Genomic DNA, 23,103 nt, shown 5'->3' on the forward strand with positions numbered 1-23,103 from the left:
GAGCTAAGTATAACAGTCTGAAAAAAAAAAAAAAAAAAGTCTCACAGGAACCAGAAGGTTTAGTGTCTGGAACACTCTCCCAAATATTATGGAGCTCACTGATTACAGGAATTTAGTATTGATTTAGCCTTTATTCTTCAGTGCAGCCACTGGGAAACTTTCCCAACTTCTCTTGCCAGGGAGTGGGCTGGGTGTGAGTGCCAGGGACTTGTACAGCCAGGGGCTCCTCCTCAGCTTTAGCCTACCTGTGACTTCAGGGTCTTCCTTTGCTGGCAGATTATTTGTCTGTATCACAGCACACCCAGGCAATGCAACCCTGCCTGGATCTGGGCTTTGAGGAGGACTTTCTCTGGAATAAGAGAGGTGATGCTCTCAAGGGTTAGCATTCATCAGCAATATCACAAACTCTGTGGAGTTCTCAGCAGTCTGCCCTCTATCTAGCACTGCTGCAGGTGACTGAACTCTGCCATGACCAGAGCTGTTATGCAAGATTAAAATTTACTTTTAAATAGGAAACTATAATTTGAGTTCCTGAAGTCATAAGTTATGTCTTCAGCTTTGGCTGTTGCTGATTCAATGGCCTTTCAGATACTGTATCCCCATTACAATATTATGTGCAAATACTGCTGAGATTTTCTGTGATTTGAAGACAGCAGATTTGCATCTGTAGTTGATGAGAATGTCGTAATTAGAAATGTCACTTCTAAGTTTGCCATGGAAATGGAAACATGGAAATCTTTGTGTACAACTAAAAGCTTCAATATGGGAATAAAATGTTTGCTTGGAAGTTGCACTTTTACACAAATGTATTTGCTGTGAGATTGTGTGAGAATATCTTTTCACTTCATCTTGACAAAAAGTAAGTAATGATTTCTAGATAAGCTGCTGTATTGTCTTTGGGATTCTGCTTGCTCTGCATGCTAGTAAATGGTTTAATTCTCCATTTGAGATATTTAAAGAGAGAATGCTATTTTGAGACAAAGCTGAGGCTGAGATTTCCTGTGCTGTGAACTAATAACCTTAGAAGTTCAAGCAAGAAAGTCTTTTATTCTTCTGGCTACCATGTGTTCTTAAGGCTTCAAAACCCCATTCAGTTGGGGTCCTGGATCCAGTGTGGGACTGAAGCAGATCTCTGTTATTCTGCACTGTTCTTAATTATGGTGTTTCTTTCATCTTTCCATTCCTAGGTCTGCTTCTGTCAAAACATCAAAAACTGTGCTTAACTTTCAGCTCACAGACAATCAAACTCAAATAAATGAGCTGCTGCCCATAGGTTTTGTGCATAGGTATATGTCTTGCTTAGCAAAGTGTGTGTTTAGATCCAGAAAAAAGAAAGAGTAATTTTTTTTTTACTGGGCAGCAGTCCTGGGGCCTTGGTTTAGCTCCAACTACTATGGAGAACACACAGTCAAAGTAAGAGAGGAAATTTAGTGACCCCCACAATAAATACAGTAATTGTCCAGAATAATGTTAGAGAGAAAGATTTGGATTCCATTTGGGGTGGATTTATGACAATTTCTGGCTGGTGGATATTTACAGTTTCTAGAGCTGTGCAGAATTGTCTCTGTGTGAGGACAACCATCTCATCCTGAATAAACAGACATGGCAAAAAGGAAAATTTTCTGGTGGAGTGAGGAACCCTGTGCTAAGTACTTCAGCTGTTGTCATCTTTATTTATTGCCTTACCTGCCTCCCTTAAATAAACACAATAAATGTATATATACCGTAGAGTTTAGGCAGGTAAATGCAGAAGACTGTCAAGCAATTTGGTCTCCAGGTCCTTGATCCCAGGGTTTATTGAGGTAGTATAACTTCCAAATCTTTATGCACAAAGTTGGCACTGTTGATTTAAAAAATTAATATTTAATGAGAAGCACACAACAAGGTCAACAAATCTGTGGTAAGGAATTAAATAGACTTTTCCTGTCTAGCACTCAAACACTCAGTAAATAAAAATTTAAGTGAAAACATTTTTAGCAAATGCATACAGATTGTATTTAAAAATGTATGGGGCTCAGTACTGTCTGACTTAATTCTGATTCATCCATTGACCTTGTTATATAAAACTCAATGCCCTTTTTAGAGGAGGAGTTGTGAGTTGTGCTTCTGCATATTTATTTAGAAAGTTCAATCTTCTGGGTGTTCATACCCTAATTCCACTGCTAAGTGCAATCACAACATTGATTTTTCTCACTAAACATAACCTACTTTACCCTGGGATGGAATTTTTTTTGTTAATGGGCTTTATATAATGGCATATGTGAAAACCACTCAACTTAATGCCCATACTGTAGTTAATTAACAAAATGGCATCGTAGCCATGGTCTTTCATCCTCTGGCAATGTGTTTTAGCACTAACCTTGGCCATACAAAATGTCTGTCCTAATTAACAGGAGCTCAGGTATTGACTATGTCAAGCTACATGGTACAAAGAGCAATTTCCAGCTGCTGACAGAGTTGTAATTCTTTTGAAAATCCAAACATGAGGAACCTCACTTTGACTGATGTTGGGCCATTTCAGAGCCCATCTCAAGGAACAGCTGAGCAAAGTAGCTAAATAATCAGTTTTTACTTCTCTCCTGCTGCTAAATAGCAGTATCCTAAAGTACATCCAAACAGCTCCTAAAATCCATACTGCCCAGACCATACTGATGGGTTGATACAGAGTTCAAGATTGGTGATAGTGGTTTATTAATGCAATATTTATGAATTGTTCATGTATTCAAAATATAATATGCTGGAGAACCAAACAGGGCTTAAACCTTTAAGGAATCTTCAGTGGCAGATTTGAGTTTCCTTTGCTTTTTCTGTTTTCATTTCTGAATAATTCAACTTCAGGCATTAGAGATGCACCAGGTTTGTGCAAGTGTTACCAGAGCACGACAGGAATCTGTGAAGCTTCCTGATGTTTCATGTTACAAATGAGAGAATTAAGCACTTATACCTTTATACTGAGAAAAATAAATGTTTTCCCTTTTTATGCCTTAAATTATCTTTTGTCTGACAGCTGAAAAACTGCAGTGACACAACAAGTACTCTCAACCATTCATAATTATCCCTTTCAGAGGCATGTACATCAAACTCTCTTCCTGCTCCCCACTTACTCCTGGTCTTGTGTGGGTCCAGTAGGCTGGTGGAATTTTGTCCCTCAGTGTCTTTTGAAGAGAAGGTTGTATAATTATCTGTATTTCTCATTCCTGATGCTCTGTAATAGGATGGAAGATCATCAGTTAAATTCTCTGCACCCAAATAGCATCTTTGCTGGGAGTCCTTTATACAAATGGCCCTATTCTACCAAGTGCTCTCTTTAATTAACCCTCATTGCAGTTACTGCTGATAGCATCACTTGATTAATACAGATACATTGAGATTTCTCTGCCTGACCTGCATTGGGAAGATCACAAACCTGACTGCCTCTCTTGTGAACTTGTTACAATTGCTGTTTCCAACAGGGCAAAGGTGAAGAAAGGTGTGAACATTCTCAGTGCAAAGACAAGTGACCCCCAGCAGTGGGATGTGAAACAAGAGGTGGGGAATGGTGGAAAGCATTCGACCACAGCAGTTATTTGTCAGAGGATAGCACCAAGTTCAAGGAACAGGTATGAAACCTCATATTCTTGGCACATTAAACTCATTTAAATCCATGATACCATTCATTGGTTGAAAGGCTTAGGGCTCATATTACCACTACCCATAGCCATTAAACCTGTAGCCTGGAAATCTGGAGACACTTATGTTAACTATGGTACCATCTGCTGATCTATAACAGGGCATCTCAGTTTCCAGGTAATAAAATTCATCAGTTTAAATTTAAAAAATGAATAGAATAGACCTAATGTGGGGGGAGGAGGTTGCGGGAGTGTCGTTTTGGCATGAATATGAATATCCTTAATTTTAAGCTTTTATTGAACATAATTTTTTGGCATTATAGTTTTGACCTTGTTTCTGTGAACATATCACAGTCTCTGTGGCTTTCACCAAGCAATGAATTCTTCCACAGTGAGTCACTAACTTTCAAGCATCTGTACAGGATAACTCAAACCTTGCAGTGGAAATTATTTTATTCTTGCTGGATATAATCTTAACAAATTCTCCCAGCACTGCTGTACATTCGTCCATGCAGAGCATTTTCATTGTACAGATCTGAGTGATGCCTCCCTAGCTCTGTGCTTATTATTAGCCTCAAACCTGGGCTCATTGAGCAGTATCATCAAATCTTTGGTGGATGCTGGGTGGGTTATTGCTTTCCCATGCAGTCAGGTTCTACTATCTTCAGGCACAGAAAACCTGAGCAGGTGTTAACACTTGTATTCTGCCTTTTGTATTCTGTGCTCAGTCAGAGTGCCTGAAAAATATTAAACTTCTGTAAAATGTGGAAATTTTTCTCATCACAAGCAGCTCACTGATTCAATGTATGTACACTTGATATCCTTGCAATTTGTGAGATTTTCAGTGGAGAGTTTGGAGGTGGGGGGGGAGCACAGCTAAAGGGAAAGCAAAGAAATTATTTATCTCTCTCTCTCTATATAGATATATATATGATTTGAGTTTACCAGAAGTAAAAAGTGAAACAGTTTGAAAGAGAACATGTGGCTTTAGAACTACATGGAACTGAGCATATTTGCAACTGTGGAACTGGGATAGTCAGGTTATCAAGCCCCAAACTGAGTCTTCCCAATCCAATTTGCATAAACTCTAATTAGCCCATAAAAATATTTTTAACACTAATTATGCAAATAAAAATCTGTGTCTTAATTAATGATGTCTCTTTCATTTGTGGAGATAAACAGTCACTGTCTTCTGAAAGCAGGACAAAACTAGGTTTGAATGAAATGCTTGTGTACAAGGAAGAGCTGAATAGGGAACCCTGGGTGTGTGTTTACTGAGATCCCAGTGGGCAAATATGCCATGTAGTGGGCATTGCAGCTACTGAGCCTCTAAGCATCACTTGGAGTCCTCTGCACAGAGCACAAATATTCTATTAAGCTAATTTAATTTGGTTGAGAATTGCAAGTCCCTAATGGGATCTTTCTGTGCTGCTAGCAGGTTTTTTTCAGGCTAGTTTAGCTGTGCAATTCAGCTGGGTGATGTGAGGTTTGGTAGCAGAGTCAGTGGAAATGTGGAGCCCTGTTCTGGAGCTCCAGCATCTCCCCGGGTTCATCTCACAGCAAACTCAGCCAGCTCAGAAAGATGTTGGTAATGTGAGCACAGAGGTGTTTTCAACTGTCTTGCAAGAGAACTTCTGAAAAGCAAGTCAATGGAAGTTTGTTGTTCTTGAAAGCTTTATAAAATCACACAGCTTGTCAGGAAATCCTGGGGTGTTATTTTATTTTGCATGACCAGCTATTTCTTGCATTGCTCAGAGAACCAGCTAGCAGGAAAGGAGAAAAAAGACTCTTCTACAGTCATGCCTTATTCCTACTCCTCAACAGGAGTAATCTGACTCTCCCCTTGTCCTGTCATATGTCCCCAGTTGGTTGTGAAATAAGTCAGATATTACTTAAATTCATGATGGGTTTTCAGTACGTTGGAGCTCTGCCTCCTACTATTTAGTGGTAGATAGATAAACTGCACCTAGGCTTCATCCTGGTCATAATGGAGACACCAAGGTGTTGAGTTGTTAAGCACATGAACAGGAAATTCTGGCCTTGCTCTGTGTGCTCTCATTTAGTCTGTAATCTCCCTGATGCACCATGGAGAACCACTGCACTCTTTCCCCTTAATATCCCTGGAAACGGATGCTCACATTCTATAAACTACTAATTTTGTGTTGCTTTGCTGTTCTCCCATGTTTCTGCTGTCATTAGATATAGGTCTAGTTACTGTGTAAGCACTTTGAAACAAGCAGTTGATATCTGGATGCAAAACCACTTAGCAGCTAATTCACCTTCCACATTATATGAATGATAAAAAAGCAGGAAACATATTCAATAGCTCACATTGCTTATTTTTTACCATTACATTCAGAGAATTTAAGTACATCACACTTTTTTACTTTTTAAAGTAACTTTTGCTCTCTTTGAATTTCTGCTTCTAAAGCCAAGAGCTGTAGCTTCCTGATTTATTCAGATTCAGATTTATTCACTATAGCTGTAACTGAAAGCAGCTTGAAATTAGCCTTGTTTGTGTGCTTCATAATGCAATTTGGGCTGAGATTTGAGTAGCTATTGATGAGGATAACAACAGTGTTGATTAGTAAAAACAAGTCTTTGACTACTGCTTGGTCACTTGTTTTCCCTTGTTGTTTCTGAAGGAAAGCTGCTGGATTTGAAATGTCTCCTCAAGCGTAGGGGAAGAGAGATTTTTCATTATTATTACAACCATTTCCATATCTTATTCTTGTCTCTGATTCCAGCCTAAGGCTTGTGTGGTTGATTTATAACGTACCACATCCACCCTGAGAACAGCTTCAGTGAAAGGGCTCGTGTTTGCTGGGTACTTTCTTCTGGATTGCTACCACAGGGTATAAAAACTGTCCCAAGACAGATCAAGGGTTATTTTTAACCTAAGGAATTTTCAACAGCTTTATTTTTATTTTTTTTTTAATTCATTTTATAGCATACCCCACCGGCTGTGGGGATGAGAAAGATGGATTAAGGGTAGGAACAAAGAGGGTTAGGGGAAGTTCTTAAGCTAAAGCCAGAGCATCATCTAACTGTGGTGTCAAGAACTAAACAGCAGTGACTGGGACTAATCTGGACCTTGCTCCTTCAAACCTGGCAGTGGGCTGGAACAAGCCACTTCCATTCCATTCTTGGGCTGATGTTTCTGCCTGTGGATGTTGTATTTTGTTTGTGGAGGGATGGAGTCACCCAGTGCTTTTGATTTCTGTCAGCTGGGTAGAGTGTGGGAGAAGGAAGAGACATTTAGAAAAACTGACATAATGGAAAACTGCTGTGATGTAGCACTTTATCCTCTTGGCCTTGAACCTTTTGAGAGGCCCATGGGCTTACAGCTCTCCAGCCATCTGTCTGATAAAGAGGCAGACTGGAGAAGAGTGCTTCCAGATGTTATGTTTCTGTTGCAGACTGAGTCACAATCACTTATTCCCCCTCGCCACATGCACACACATTTTGGGGGGCTATGACTTGGTTCTTTTTTTAACACTCTCTGAGTATCATTGCATTCTCATGGAAACATCTAATGGTGTTACCAGGTTGTATTTCACATCATCAGGGCATGGAGGAAAGCAACAAAGCCTTAAAATTCTGTGCAGGTCCCTCCTCTGTCTGGCAGCACCATATGCTGCTGAGGGTTGGCCGGGGTGTGAATTCTGTTGTGAATAAAGTAGATACAAGCAATATGTCTCAAACTTGAAAAACTTTTAGCCATGCAGTGAGTGTGCCTCCCTATACCTGCAGACAGGCAGTCTGTGCCCCAGCTGTGGATACAGAGTATTTGCACACTGGGTGGATGTAATTAATTTCTTTAGAATGTGGGTCATCTTCCCCTGGCACAGTTTTGGGTCAGAGTGGTTTGCAGAGCTCAGCAGAGTGGCCGTGTTGCCTGCTGACCTCAAAACCTTGCAGTCTGAGCAGGGGACATGGTTTTCACAAGGACCTGGAATTTTGTTGCTCGTGGGTCAGGATTTTTTCATTACAGTAGTTTATTCTGATGACTGATAACTGAGACAGGATCTGAGCTGAGATTGCACATTCCATGACTCTACTAGAAGCTCCAGAAGCAGTATAGGTCTTCAGGAGGTCACATCTGTGTCTGCAGAAATTATTTGTAAAAACTGTAGAGATAGTTTGGGAGGAAGACAGCAGCAGTGGATTTCATTTGTCATTAAACCCCAAAACAAAACCAACTTCCATTCATATGTGAACAAGCACTCTGGCCTCCAGAGGATTCTGTCTCAAGCATCTTGCATATTTTGGTGTGAATCAGGTGCAGTCTTTTAGACTGCTGGCAAATTGCCAGTGCAGTTCTCAGAGCTCCCAAGGTGGGTGATGCTTGTGATGTGCATTTGTCTGCTTAAAATGACACATGGGAATGCATGTATGTGTCTGTCAGTAACAGTATCAGGAATAGAGCTAAGCTTTTACCTACTTTCAAGATTTTTTCCCTCCACCCTGTCTCATCTGCTTGCCTAAATAATTTATCTCTGCCTGTTCTCTTTGCATTTTAAGGCTTCTCTTTATGTTAGGCTGCCAGCTTCAGGTCAAATTAGGGCACAGATGTCTCCAGCACAGGGAGTAGGTGCCAAAGATGCCCTGGACATCTGCACATATGGTGGAGGATCAGCCAGCTGTGCCCTGTAACAATATCTTTTCTAGGGCACAGAAGACTGGGGTTAAAAGGTTGCTTCCCTAAGGAGCCTTTCATATGGCTCCTCTTTTGCTGCTTTGAATGTCAGGAGTGTTTATCAAAGCCCTGAGCTGGGCAGGGAGGATGAAGAAATGTCTTTGGTGCCTCTTGCAGGAGGAGGCTGCCAGCAGGAAGGAGGTGGATGCTCTGTTGCTGTTGCCTCTCTCTCTCTGCCACAGTGCTGAGCAAGTGTCTGCACAACTGTCTGGAGAGGGGATCTTTGTTTCTTACCCTTGACTCTCACACTGGATCCTTGTGGGAGCAGGACAACTTGTTGAACCTTATGAATCCTGAGTGGTTTTGACTTAATGGCCAGCCCTCACTTGCATGGAGGAAAAGCAAATTCTATAGGAGTCCTTATGGACAAGGACTCTCACTGAGTCTGAAGGGCCCTTTCTTTTCAATACTTTCAGTAATACAAGTTCAGAAGGATCAAATTTGAGATAACTATAGCAATTGTCATGGCAACAACAGATGGCTGTCTAGTTTTCGTGTAGCACCTACCACTGTGAGACCCTAATCTGTAGCTGAAGTGTTGGATTTACCATAATCCAAATAAATAACAACACTATTATCAGTCAGTTGTTTCAATAGAAATTTGTTTAATTTGTCATCAGTTTAAATACTTGCTTCCTAATGGATAAAGCAAACAACAGAGTCTGCACAAGTGTTGTGGAAGACACTAAATCAAAAGGAGTCTCTGTCTTATCAGGTATATTGCAACATTCTCGTTATTTTTGAAATACAAAGGAAAATCATAATCTGAAGTCTTTTTAAACTGTTGTTAGGCACTACTGAAATGAACTTTCATGTTGGATTTCAACAGAGCTGGTGTTAGGCTCAGTCCCAGCCATTCAAAAAATACTGGATTAGTCTTTTATATAAAACTTAACATAGTGTTAGCAAAGGAGTAAGATATTCCTATGAGTTTTCAGGAAACTAAATTATTAATAGAGCTGAAACAACAAAATACATGAAATGTATTTAAACTCTATCCATGCCACCTACAGAAGTTCCAATAAATTCCTTTTATTTGTTGTCTGCTTAGTTGCTGGGTCTGTCAGGAGGCAGAAGGACTGAAGCACCAAGAGAGAAGTCATTCTCCACATATTTCTTGCCCAAATGAAAGCTTCAAATTTGCTTGCTCAGCAAATCTGTATAGTTTGGAAAAGCTTTTTACATGCTTATCAAAACCAAATGCTGGAGGCTTAGCCAATGCATGCAATAACCCAGCCTTGCTGAGAAAGCTCTCTTCCTTGCTGTCACTGCCTTCCCTCCTTTCCAGTTAGGTTGGATATAATGTTTTGTTTCATTATTATGTAAATAGAGCAGAGACCCACACATACCAAATAGAATGTGCAATCACAGAACAATGGGACAACAGCTTTACATCCATTGCAAATTGATGGATGGATTCAATAGGAACTGGAACTCCTAATGTCCAGAGTGAGATTATTTTTTAATATCTGACAAAGTAATCCTTTCTCAGACAGTGTCTAGAAAACATATGGTCTATTTTTCAGCCTTTGACTTCTGTCTGAGCATGTGTTTTGCAGATCTCCAGGAATATGCCCCAGGAAAGGCTGTCTGTCCCACTTGCATCTTCTGCTGAAAGCTGCTGTGTTCTTGCCTCTTGCACCCAGCAATCCTTTCTGCTTTTCATTTTAATAAGCTGCAATTGATAGCCAGGTTATCTGTGAAAATGTCCTGATGCAACCCATTCAGGGACTGATATTTCTGTTAATTTTTTCTCTTTGCACTTTAAATAATGAACTATAATTTGGGGGAGGTCACATCTTATTTATCTGTGAAGGTTGGCATGTTGGGTGTTTTAGCAGCTATTGGAATGCAGCCTTCCTTCTGATTTGGAGACAGTGGGAGATAAGAGACAAAAGATGCAGAATTGGGGGGTGGGAGGAGGAATTTGTGCATGTGTTTTTTTCTCACACTCTCTTTGAAGCAGAAACATCTGCAGAAAGCCATAAAGAGCTGAGTTCAGCAATACCATATCATGCTGCCAAGCAGCTCTGCTTTCCTCTGTAACTTTCACAGCATAGGAAATAAATCAGTCAGGCAACAAAGAATGAAGAAAATTTAAGAAAAAAATGCCAAAAGCCAAAACTTTCTAAAAGAAAGTGAGTAAGATCTTTGTCAGTATTCAGCAGAACAAATTGAAACATGTTTCTTACACATGTAAGTCCTCTGTACTATTGCTGCTTGAGGAATTTCCTAATAATAAATCTCCTCTGAACTCAGGATGCTTAAAGCTGGTCTGGAGAGACCTCTGGAAAATAGGCTACAACTTCATAAAAGAGAATTAGATTATTTTAAACATTTTTCCAATCTCATGCCTCTGTCAGATCAGTAGAAAGGAATCAACTGACAGTGGTAAAGTATCACTGCTTATCTGAGACCTTTACATTCCCTTAGACAAAACCCAGTGTATTTGACAGGTGATCTGTTTAGCTCTGCACTGCCTTACTGAGATTTACTTTGCCACTCAAAGTTACTTTAGTTTGACAGGTTACTGCTTGGGTAAAGTACAGATAAATAGATCTTCTCTGTTTCTTTCTTTTGCTGTATAATAACAGTGACTGCTCTATGAGACAGGGAAAATTATTATGTAGGTGCTAAGTTTTTGTAAAATCCTCTGAGTCATCAGTTCCCATGATCTGCTGGGTTTCTTACCAACCTTGCTTAACTTGTAGGATTTACAGCAGTGTGCTGCTGGTGCTGTGGGCTCCTACCCCCTTCCAGTCACTGCTCCCAGCTCTCTCTTGTGTTCAGATTATTAAATTCTATTCCCAGTTGACCTGTGCATGGAATTAAAGAAGTGATGTTACTTGTATACCTGCAGTGAGGGATAGTTAAACATGACTGCTGCTGCCTCCTTCATTCAGAAACCACATGGTCTGTACCTCTCACTAGCCCTACATAATAGAAAGGCAGAACTTTGGTGTTTTTTACACAGATATTTTTAATCTTCTTCTCATTTTCTAATTCAAAAATATTTTAAATGCATTTCATTAGCCATCCATCTTCTGTCCTCCAGTTGGAGGTGGCTGTAATGAAAAACAATTTTATAAGCTCATTAAAATTATCACTTATATGGTTGATACAAGGTTTATAGAGGAAGTCCCCTCAGTTCAAGAAGGACAGGGAAGTGCTTGAAAGAGTCCAGCGCAGAGCTACTAAGATGATTAAGGGAGTGGAACATCTCCCTTATGAGGAAAGGCTGAGGGAGCTGGGTCTCTTTAGTTTGGAGAAAAGGAGACTGAGGGGTGACCTCATCAATGTTTTCAAATATGTAAGGAGTGAGTGTCAGGGAGATGGAGTTAGGCTCTTCTCAGTAGTGACCAGTGATAGGACAAGGGGTCATGGGTGTAAATTGGAGCACAGGAGGTTCAAGTTGAATATTCGAAAAAATTTTTTTCCTGTAAGGGTGACAGAGCCCTGGAACAGGCTGCCCAGGGGGGTCGTGGAGTCTCCTTCACTGGAGACATTCAAAACCCGCCTGGACACGTTCCTGCACGATGTACTCTAGGTGGCCCTGCTCTGGCAGGGGGGGTTGGACTAGATGATCTTTCGAGGTCCCTTCTAACCCCTAGGATTCTATGATTCTATGATTCTATGAAGGTGAGTGTTCATAAACACTTGGCAGCTGTCTCATTAGCAGAAGTGCCTTAAGTGTAAATCAGTGCAGGATTTGTCTTGCTGTGTAAAGTGCTTGTACACATCACCTAGTTTAAGTTACATGAGTTGGTGGGTTAGAGGTGAATATTTTGGAGGATCCTGTACATTTTCTGGCAATTAAACAAGGCAGACCTGAGATGCTGTTTTGAAAGGCAGTTGATATATGTGAGTTCTCAAAAATTTTTTATGATGACCCATCAAATCCTGGCTAAATAAGATCCCTGAGTTTTGGATCAACAGTGATCATCCAGTCCAACTTCCAGATAATCTCTTGCCTGCTCAGGGCTATGAACTGCAGCTCACACACTCCCCTTCCATGTGTATACCTGCACACATGATGGTAATTATCACAAAAGGAGTTTTAAGTAGCACTCCATTGATTTTTGGTTTTAATGCTGCAAATTAATGGACTGAGCATGCACTCTCTGTAATCACACTGGTAGAAATTCAATAATGACTCTGCCAGAGTACTTGAGTGACCTCAGCCACTGAATTCATTCCTATTTCAACCTTTTTTAATGAAATTGGCATAGTCAGCAGTGCCATTGGAGGGCTTGAAAGCAAGGTGCCCTGTCAACCAAAGCATTGCTGGTAGACCAACTAACAGGAATTTCAATGCTTATAGCTGTTCTCTATAAAATAGTTTACAACAGCTTCTGTGTGGCAGTATTGGAGACTTCCTCCCTTTGTGATGTTAATGACTGCTCAGCCCTGCATGAGAATTTTTTCTTACAGTTAAGAATATTTTTTCTTTTTGTCTCTTTTTTTTTTTTTATTATTTTCTTATATTTCCTCATGTTTATATTTAATTTCCTGTATTTCTTATTTTATCGTATATGTCATTTTTTTTTCTTAGAATAAATCTGCTCCTAGGGGGGGATTTGGTTTCTAAAGAGTTAAATGCTGGATGCCATTTTACTCACAAGACAATCGAATCAGATAATTTCCTGTTTCCTGAGCAGTGTCAAAGTGTACAGAAGGATCTTTTGTTCCAATGAAGATGGGAGATGGTTTCAAGAATCCTTTCTGTAGAAACTTTTTGTGTGAAAGTTTTACAGTATGTACCCTATGAGATGTAGAAATACTACTATTTAAACAGTAATGCATATAATTAGTCAGTAATTGTTGGGATCTAATGCTCTTTAGCATGTGTGTTAGAACTATCCCTGAAGACAGGTTCACAGGGGTGTGTGAAGCATTTAGTGTTATAGTTGCTGCCAGTTTTTCATCTTAAGCAGGGAAAGGCTGCTTAAGATGAGGCTCTTGCACCTGAAATTCAAGAGCTCCCAGGTTCTAATAGCAGTCACCAACTCGTTTCTGTAGGACCCCAGCCTGATCTGTGCTTCATTAGTGGATGATTCCTTCTTCCTAACAATGCAGCTCTCTCATTTCACACATCCAAAGCTGAACTCTGCTCCTTGTAGACATCTTTTTGTTTCAGCTGTCTTGCTGGGTAAGAGCTGGTTTCCTCTTAGTGTCTAATAACCAAAATTCTCATGTGTGGAGACACCTACGTGAGAGAGTGAGCAGGAGTGATTGTGTGGGATCAAGGGCAAGGAATAGACAGCTCTGAAAGACTCATTATGGAGCTCATGGGAAATGTGCTTGCAGTTTGCCCGTTACTGTCTTCTCACTCTGCAAAACATTCAGTAAACACCAAGAGTGCAGAGCTTGGGTCTTCATCTCCCAAAGCTTTTCCCCAGTTCAGAGCCTGAGGTGCTCAGCAGATTAGCACTGAACCATGCACCGAGTCACCAGACCCTGTGTACCTCATCTCATCTGTAAGGATTTGAAGAAAAAAAAGAAAAAAAGAATCAGAGGGGCTAATTAGCTGGGTCAGCAAGTGGTCAGGCTTGGCAGGAGTGGAGGGAGGAGAGCACTCTGTAATTTTGAGGTGGATTGAAGCAAAGAGGTGCTTGTCCCAAACAAAACTCTCCTGAGGCTCTTAAAGTTTTCTTTCTCTAATTAAAATCAAGTGTAGATTATGTGAGCATTTCAGCTTATGCCTTCCATGTGTCTGGATTACTCTTTCTCAAATCTTCAAACTCCTGACTCCAACAGCCAAAACCTCTCAGTTATTGTCATGCTCTGAGTAGCTTAATAATAATAATTCACTGTGAAGAAAAAAATAATTTAAGTGAGTGGAAGTGATTATTAGATGCAGGAAAAATATGCTAAAAGTAATTTGCTCTTTGCTGAGTAGAGGTAATTTCAATTTTAAAAGAATATATTGAAATTACTGCTCTGGGAAGGGAACCCAAAATTATTAAGGTTGTTTTTTTTTCTATGGGATGTCACATTTTCCTTGGGGCTAATACTATGATGTCCTTTGTTTGTATGAAAATAGAATAGTGCTAAATAAATAATAGATATCTGATTTATAAGAGAGAGGGATGCTTTAAATATTAATTGTTTAATTTACTGTGTACTGTTTATGGTGTTGGCTTCTTTCTCTGCATTCCTACCACTAGGCTACGGAAACAGTTTCCATATTGTCATCAGTTAGTGCCAGTACTTAGGCATTCACACTAAGGATTGTACCTATCCCAACCCAAACCTGTTTTTCCTGAAAATTAAATAAACTATGATGATACCTGAAAACCTAGGTTTGCAAATATGGAGCTTGCAGGTTTTCTAGAGTTCCCAAAAAACAGTGTGTGAAGTTAGCTTTCAATGTTTCTGTAGGACTGGTGTCTCTCTGCTCTCTTCTGAAAATCCATTTCCACATTCATCTGTACTCTCAGACTTGCTGGTGTGGGGAGAAATCACAGCCCTGACTTCTCCCTCTTCTAAGATATATACTGGAGATAATGGACATTAATTCTCTGCTTGACATTGCAGGTTAAAAATACCAAATGCACTCAACTCCCTCTGCCCTGTAGTTCCAGTCACTTTCTGGGGAGGACATTGATTTGATTAATTACCCTTTTGCAGCAGAACTGTGCTGGACATTGCTTGGGTGACCTCTGGATTGTCTAATGGCTGATAAATGGGAACTCTCTGTCACCAGCAGAGCGTTGGTCTGTGCCAGTCTCAGGGTCCATATTGTCAGAAGAGGGAAACAGTTAATATCTTGGATCTCTGACATTTAATTTAAAGTCAGTGAACTTTCTTGCATTGTGGGATTGCATCCAAACATTGCTTCATCCTTAGTGTTTCAACCACTCCTGTCTGAGTCATGGTACCTGCCCCTGTACGACGATGACCAAGGTTTAGGCTTATTGCCTAAAAATGCACTTTACAAGAAAAAATCTCCAGTGCTGCAGAGCTGGATGATTTGCTGGTGACCTGCCTGGAAGGACTCCTTTACTCCAGTATTCACTTGTACTTTGAAAATCAAAAGCCAGCCAGGTGGAGCCTGGGGAATGTCTTGGTACAAAGCAAATGTTAAAAAAAACCCACAAAGTTTCCATTCCTTCTTGGTAATGGGAAAGTACTCCTTTCAAAAGTACCATTTGACATTTAGAAGATTAACAGGTACTGAGATCCTGTGTGACTTGGGCTCCTGAGTATCTGAGTCACTTTTGGAAACCTGAGTTGGCCATCTGTTTCACTTAGATCTGCAGTGCCAAGTGAATCAATGCATAAATACTTTGATGAGTACAGTTTGTTGCTCCTAAATTAAAAAAAAAAAAAAGAAAAAAAATCAGTTATTTCAACAATTTGACACCTATTGGAATTTTCAGAAGCTTTGGGGCCTCCAATTCCCACTGCCTGGGAGAAAGCAGATGTTTTTGAAAGCAATTGGAGTTTGAAAGGAACTCATGCTTTTGAAAACCCCAGAGCTACCCATCACTTCTGAAAATGGAACTAAGTTACTTCCAGAAATTTCACCTGCCATCCCAACCAGACATCCAACAACAGAACCTGAAAAAAAACAAGTGTACTTCTTGAAGAGGAGTAGAAAAGCAAGATGTGAAATGGCAGCATATTTGCTGCAGATTTGTCTGGAGATTCTGAGAACATTCATGGGCGGTGTAGTTGAGGCTGAAACATGGTTATTTGGGGCAGTGAAGAAGCTGTTTTTGTCATGTTCAAATTGAACATGGGCAGCAAAGGCAGAATCTGGCTCCAGTCCAGAACAGAGAGAGTACACAGCTTCTGAGCAGTGCTCTGGCATGGGAGGGATAGCAAGAATCATTTGGAAAGAAGTCATTAAGAAACAGCTCTGGTTTGAGCTTGACAACAAAGACAGAAGACATGAGACTGAGGAGTGAGGACATAAAAGAAGAGATGGTTTAGAAGCCTAGTTTAGGACTAGTGGTGGCAGCATCCATGAGATGTGAGTCAGGGAGCAGAGAAAGGGGAATATGAAGAAATAATATTACTTTATAATGGAGAAAGTAAGAGAAGAGCTGCAGGGATCTGCTCTGGAGCTGTCACATGGATTTTCAGGGGGAAGCAGGGCTGTGCTGGACACTCTGGGAGCAGGGAATCAGGGAATCCCTCTGTGCTGAGAGCCCTGGCTGCTGTCCACATTGAGGCAGGAGAGGGAAGAGCAAGCAGGGAGACAGCTGAAAATAACATTGTTAAAGGGAAATCAATAGCTGTGTTTGTTCTTGTTCATTTCTAGAGTAAGCAGGTGACAATCCTCATTCCCAGCTTTCATTCTCTGCAATAATAAACTCTTCCTTTAAGATCAATAAGGGTGTTCACAGAAACTTTTTAGTGCACCTCCTCTGTTTTTTGCATGGAGTTCAACAGCTGCTCACTGCCACACTGAAACTGGGCCAAATAAATAGAGTAGGAGTCCATCCCTCACTGCTTTAATTGTGGGCTTTGCAGGAGATGAGCAGGCTGGAGGCACAGCACACAGTGCAGGCTGGACAGCCATCTCCAGGCCATTTAATGTCAGGGGAGGCTTAAAAGGAGAACTTTCAGTGCCCTGGCCCCATCTTCATAATGTTGCAGTACCCAATTTTATTTAGTACAGTCTCTGTAACTTGCCAGGATTATGTCATTTTCCTTCCTTTTCAATTTTACAGTGAATTTGATGCTGCTGAAAAGTGGCTGTTTTGATTGCTTTGGAGACTGTAGAGAGTTTGTAGATCCAAGACATAAGGAGTAGTAGCATCTTCTTACTGCTCCTCCCCTTGACAATAAAATCTACAAGTCCATATAATTTTGAGTGCTGCATTTTTCCTTGGGCAAATCACTTCATTTTTCTGTTCCCCAGCTTCCATATCATAAAATAAGCTAATACTTTACTCCCAAGAGTTACGCATAAAATATTCTGTCTGACAGCACTAAGAGAAAGGTATTAGGATTGCTATTGTTGATTTAATGGTTTTGTTTAAGCAACATTGTTCTTACAGCCTTATGCATCATATGAGCAGACCCTCTGAAGGCAGCAGGACTGTTTACACATTGAAAGTGGTTTGCTGGAAAATGGCCAGAAAATATGGGTGAGCCTATAACTCGTAGAATATTCCCCAAGGCATTTAGCAGCAGGAATTATGGTTCAGAACTGTGTTAGGAGGGTAGATAGATACATAAATAATTGTCATCAGGATTTAAGTCGCTCAGTAGGCATAGGCTGCTTTGCATGTAAACAAAATGTAGGACTTAAGGGAGTCTGTCTCTGCTAAATCTGCTCACATATAAATCCTCTTTTTTAGGCTTTTTATTTTCTAATCATTGTGATTCAAATTCAACTACAGTCCACAGGATTTGCACATTTTACCATCATTAAGGAAGTCAATAGGAGCCGTGCATCCCACTTGCTGGAGCTGCCCTTCAATCACTAGCTCCCTCCCACCTCTTAAATCTGAGGTCAGGCACAGCAACAGAACTTGAGACAGCTTTGGAGAGCCTGGGAATATGCACGTGAGGGATGATTAATTCAGCTGATTTGTGTCTGTCTTTTACTCCTGTCCCCCTCTCCTGAGATGTTTAGCTGCTGACTTTGTTGTTGCTGGGTAAGCAGCCACTCCTGCAGCTCCCAGGAGGTTGGCCCATCCTCTGATGACTGCTATGCCCAGGGGATTGGGCTGCCAGGCAGTGCATTCCCCTGAACCCTTCCATTTCCTTCTGATGTTTACTTGGCATCCTTCCCAACATGCACATTGTGTGGTATAAACCAACTGCATGTGTTCCAGCTAAATAAATTCTTCAGATTAAATTCATCACTGACAGAAACGGATGCTGGTAGATGCATCCCCAGATGATGAAGGTTTCAACCAGAAACATATTCTGTTCTGCTTTTTATCCCTTTTTGTATTTCCTTCCATAGTTTTCATTTTATGCTGAGAAAGTTGTGATTGTTTTGTAGTAAACAACTTTTCAGGAATGACAAATGTTGCTTTGCTCATTGGAAAGAGGAGACAGATGTTCTGCAGAGTAGGAGAGAGAGAGAGAGAGGAAAATACCTAAGGTTGATTTTTTTTTATTATTTTTTGGTAGTTAATAGTTAATTGAAACCTGCAAGAGAGGAAGTGTTGAACATTGCTTCACCTCAATCATCCTTACTAAGTATGATGATCATGAGAAAGAAATCCTTAATATCCCTCTTACACATGGAGCATTTTATTAACTTAGAAAGGCACTTGGGGTTGCCTTTTTTTTTTTATCTGGAAGAAATAGTAAAATTTGACAGGTAATTTTGTAAATGAAGACAGTAAACAGCTGTTGAAGATGATAATGTCTGAGTGGTTTTGTTGTTTCTATGAAAACTTAGTTACACTCATTTTAGATTAATTTTTCATTGTCTTCTGTTAAATGGGAACTGAGTACCAGGCTGCTTCAAATGGAACCTTGATTGCTTTCCATCCACTTCCAAAACCATAAAAGACCAAAAACAATCAAATGCATAAAAACATTTACGAGAAGTAATACAATAAATTCGTACTATAGCCTATTTTAATTTGATAAATTAGAGTTGTTTGCATTCATGTGTGAGAGGAGCATAAATATTAGACATTTAAATTCAAAAACTGTGTTAAACAGCAGCAAAAGCAATTCTGGCTGCTACCAGGAGCTCTTGGTGTGGTGTTATGCAATTCCCCAGGAGACTGAGATACAATGGGGGAGAACTTTGTGGGGTAGAGATGATGGTTGGACTCCGAGGGGTCTTTTCCAACCTGAAAGATTCTATGAATGTAGGTAAAAAGGAAAATTAAAATGAAGTGTGCTCATGGAGAAGAAAGTGGAGGGGTAGTCTTGCAGCAAAGCCACACAAAAGTGATTTAGAAGACAGAGCTTCAGATTGCACATCAGTCACAGATTTTCTGTGTTACCTTTGTCAGTGCCACTTGGGAGTGTGGAAGGAAGGAGTAACCCTTGCCATTCAGGGACTGAAATGTGTCTAGGTCCAGTTTCTAGCTGCTGCAGATGTTTGGTGTGATCTGGAACAAGTCACTCTGTTTGAGACTGATTTTTTAATTTCTTAAATGGAATGAATAAACATCCTTTCACTCTTTTTCTGGTTTGTTTTGTCTGTGTGGGCCACAAGGTCTTCTGGTGTGGGAAACCACCTGCTATGGAATATACCACTCAGAGTGTGCCAGCACTCAGTGGAATACTGTAAAAAGCAAGAAAGAATAGTTGCAGAGTCTCAGCCATAATTCAGTCCTGCTTTGAAATATGTTAGAGGCATTTAAAGCTTCTTCTGGCTCTCTACATATGGATGATTTCACCCAAGATGGATATTGCTTTGAGTCTGAGGAGGTGCTCAGGATCTATTGTTTGAGAGTTCACAGAACCATCAGGCAGGAGTGAATGAAGGTCATTTGTTTTGTTTGTTAGATCTTATACTTAATAGCACTTGAGTCTCCTCCTGACCTTTTACATAATTTTCTTTTGGCATAAATGTTAGGAAATGCAGCCAGGAATGAAAATATTGATAAATACATTGCCAGGATTTAAACTGTAACTTAAGCTTTCTGGAGAACAGTGATGTAGGCAGCCTTAATAATTTTTGAAACATTTCTCATCACCCAGTCCTTCATATAAATAGTTCTGAAAATGTTTCTAAATACACATCGTTTATCCTGGGTAAGGCTTCCCACCCAGAAAAGCATTATTCAGAAAGGGAAATCACAGCCTCTTTAACAAATTGGCACCTCAAAGTTCACTGCAGAATCATTTTTTATAGCTTCTTCCCTCCAAAAACTTCAACTCAAATGTACCAATACATTTTTAAGGAGCTCCTGGTTTTCTCCTGTTGAACCCATTCTCTTGACAGGCAAGAAAAAAGATTGGGGTGAGACCCTACAGTTAATCCATGAACCTAGGAAAGGCTTTGCCACACACTTTTAACTCCAAACCACATGGTGCTTCTGGAAGCATCATCCATCCAGCTGAGGGAGCTGCCTGCTGCTTACCCAGGGCCAGTTACCGGAGTTTGGGAGTGGGGAGAGGCAAAGGGGCAGCAAGGCAACAAGGAGAAATTCTCTGTAAATCCAAGAGCTGAGCTGAATCCCCTTTGGCAATGTTCCCCTGTGTGGAAAGGGCCAAGATTGGATGGTTAATATCATAGGAGGTTGATGGTTGATCTTGGCTAAGGATAATGTAAATCTAATGTGTGGCTTGAGAAGGGGGAAGGGAGGGAGGTGTAATTTAAGCTGCATAAGTTCAGCCTGGTTTCTTGGATCTCACTTCCCACTGTATATATGTGTATACACACATGTATGCACAACATTTCATTCACAGGTTTGATGTTCTTAGTTCTCTGGCTTGTCACAAATGTTTTTGTGCTTGCCAGTAAATTACAGTAATTCCAGAAACCCTTTTTCTAGCTGGTGGCATAGGTAAAACATGGAAATAGTGTACAATATTTTAATACTGACAGCTAAGGTAGTGTCTCCTTTTCTCTTCCCTTTCTCTGTCCCTTTCACAAAGATATTTTCATTCTGTGAGCCAGATCATCAGCAAGAGAAATTGAATAAAAATCCACTCATATCAGGAAACAATGTCAGTTTGCACATGACATCTGAGGATGAAGAGACAATCTTTGAAAGCCTAGAGCACCTCTTCCTTCCCAAAATTGCCTTAGATACATTTTCTTTCTTTTTATTTGAATATTTGGAGCTCAGTATTCATGCTAAACCCCTTTTCTCTGTTCAAAATGCTCCATCTGTTTTGGGAAACCCTTTAAATTAGTCATAAAGGCCAAATCTCTTTATAGAAAGAATTGGATAGCACAGACATCCTATCTGCAAAAATAAAAGCCAACTTCCCAGTGAAATGTAATTTTTGGAAGAGTTGGCAACGGTGCTGAAAATTATTAAGAAAATATTTGCTCATTTTCAAAAATCTTTCAGATTGAATGTTGTGTAGATGAGAACATGTTTAGAGTGCATAGCAGGCTCTGAAGCTCATCCCATCCAGAATACATTAACCTGTTTCTTTTTGGTACAAATTGTATATTCTGCAATCAGCAACAGGAGGATATTTGCAGGGATTTATGGCCCAAATTTGACATTTCTGTATGTACTCTGTTGGTTTAGCATTGCTCCCTGACCAGAGCAGCAGGGTTGAACCCCCCTGGAAATTCAGCTCTTAATGTCAGGTGGCTCTACAGAGATTTTATCTCTGCATTAGCCAGAATTTAAAATCTGTGGAAGTGAAAGTTTTTGTTCAGGGATTTTAGCATGGATTCCATTGAACCAACAGCACCTGTGTTTCTGTTGTGAAACTGCAGACACTGTATTGATCAGGGTATTTCAGGTCACCTGAATGATTCAGGTCACTTCAGCTACAACTGTTTTCTTCTTTTGTCACCCAAAAAGTTTGGGCACAAGCATATTTACTTTCCATGGCCAAGCATGAACCATTGCTCAGTCGTGTGCATTCCTGAAATCTCTGTCTATTGAAATAATCCCCAAGCAAAGAAAGGATTACTGGTTGTTATCCAATCCTTTGCAAAGCCTCTTGTTGAAAACTGCCAAGTGATGCTAAAGGATACATCTTTTCTCAGGTGGGGGTTATAACAAAGGTGCAGAGCTCAGGAGAATCAGACTGTGACCCCAAATCATTGAGTTACAGGGAGCAGAGGGACAGCAAAAGGAAACCCCATCCCATAGGCAGTGCAGCCAGGTCTGGGAGCAGGGCATTACAGTTGGTGGAATATTCAATAGCAGCCTATGAACAGCTCTCTAGTGGAAAAGGTCATCTCTTGGTTTGCTTTGGGCATCAGAAAATACTTTGAAATTGCCCTGCCTTCTGTAAGCTGACAGTGCTGCTGGAGAGAGTGCCTGAGGGTACAAGAGAGGTGACAATGGAACAGTGGCCCCAGTCCCATCAGAATCAGAAGCAGGACATGGATTGACTGCAGTGGAAGTAAGGTCAGGACCAGAGTGTTGCATGGAATGTGTTTCAGTGTTGTCATCAGACTGATGTTTCAGACACAGGAGAAAGGGTAACAGTATTCACTGCACAGCTTCAAGAGTTTTGAGAGATGTTGACACAAATTTTAAGAGATTATTTCCTGCATGCTATGGTTTCTGTATTTAAAGAAAAAGTGCTGCATGCTGAAGGGAATAATAATGTGTCTGTGATTCACTCCTTTTATAATCTTGTTCTGAAGGGGATGCATCTGACAGTTTGTTACCCCAGGAAAACTAAACCAGATAAGGATCTGTATCTGGGAAGAGGCCAGAAGGGGTGAATCCTTTATATTTGTGCTGTTCATTTCCAGGACCACCCAGTCTAGTTGGCTGTCATCTGTCCCCTTTTTTAATTGTTTTGTTTTTTGGTTGGTTGGTTGGTTTGGGGTTGTTTTTTTGTTTTTTTTTTCCATACTGCTCCTACAATCCTGCTTTATCAAATAAGAATCCATGACAGTGTTCTTGCATGTTCCCTGCTTTTTCCCATTGGCAGTTGAGATGAGAGCACAGCACAGCTTGGGCTGATGGATGTCTAATTTTTGTCTTTAAGAATTGTCTCTAAACTGACAATCACCCAGCTGTGGAGTCTGTTCTGCTGGTGTTCTCATACAGGAGCAATTAACAAATGTAAGAAGATTTCTTAGCATACAAAGGGGTCAATGCAATTGAATTACCCCAGCTGAGCAGCATGGTGAGATGAGCTCCTGGGGTCCAGCTGAGCACTGGTAGTTCAGCAATCCACAGTGACATGGTTGGTTGTACTCCCAGAGGACAT

The 23,103-nt window shown here is 40.4% G+C and overlaps 1 protein-coding gene across 1 annotated transcript in view; it reads left to right on the forward strand.

The window, feature by feature from the left end:
• Positions 1 to 23,103, forward strand: part of TMEM132C (transmembrane protein 132C) — a 123,352-nt gene that overhangs the window by 45,113 nt on the left and 55,136 nt on the right. Inside the window, exon 2 of the mRNA XM_030460545.1 lies at positions 3,453 to 3,599. Within this exon, the coding sequence (XP_030316405.1) occupies positions 3,453 to 3,599 (147 nt within the window). The remainder of the gene's footprint in view (positions 1 to 3,452; positions 3,600 to 23,103) is intronic.

Source organism: Calypte anna, chromosome 15 (genome assembly GCF_003957555.1).
Source record: "Calypte anna isolate BGI_N300 chromosome 15, bCalAnn1_v1.p, whole genome shotgun sequence".
In the NCBI taxonomy this organism is placed as follows: Eukaryota; Metazoa; Chordata; class Aves; order Apodiformes; family Trochilidae; genus Calypte; species Calypte anna.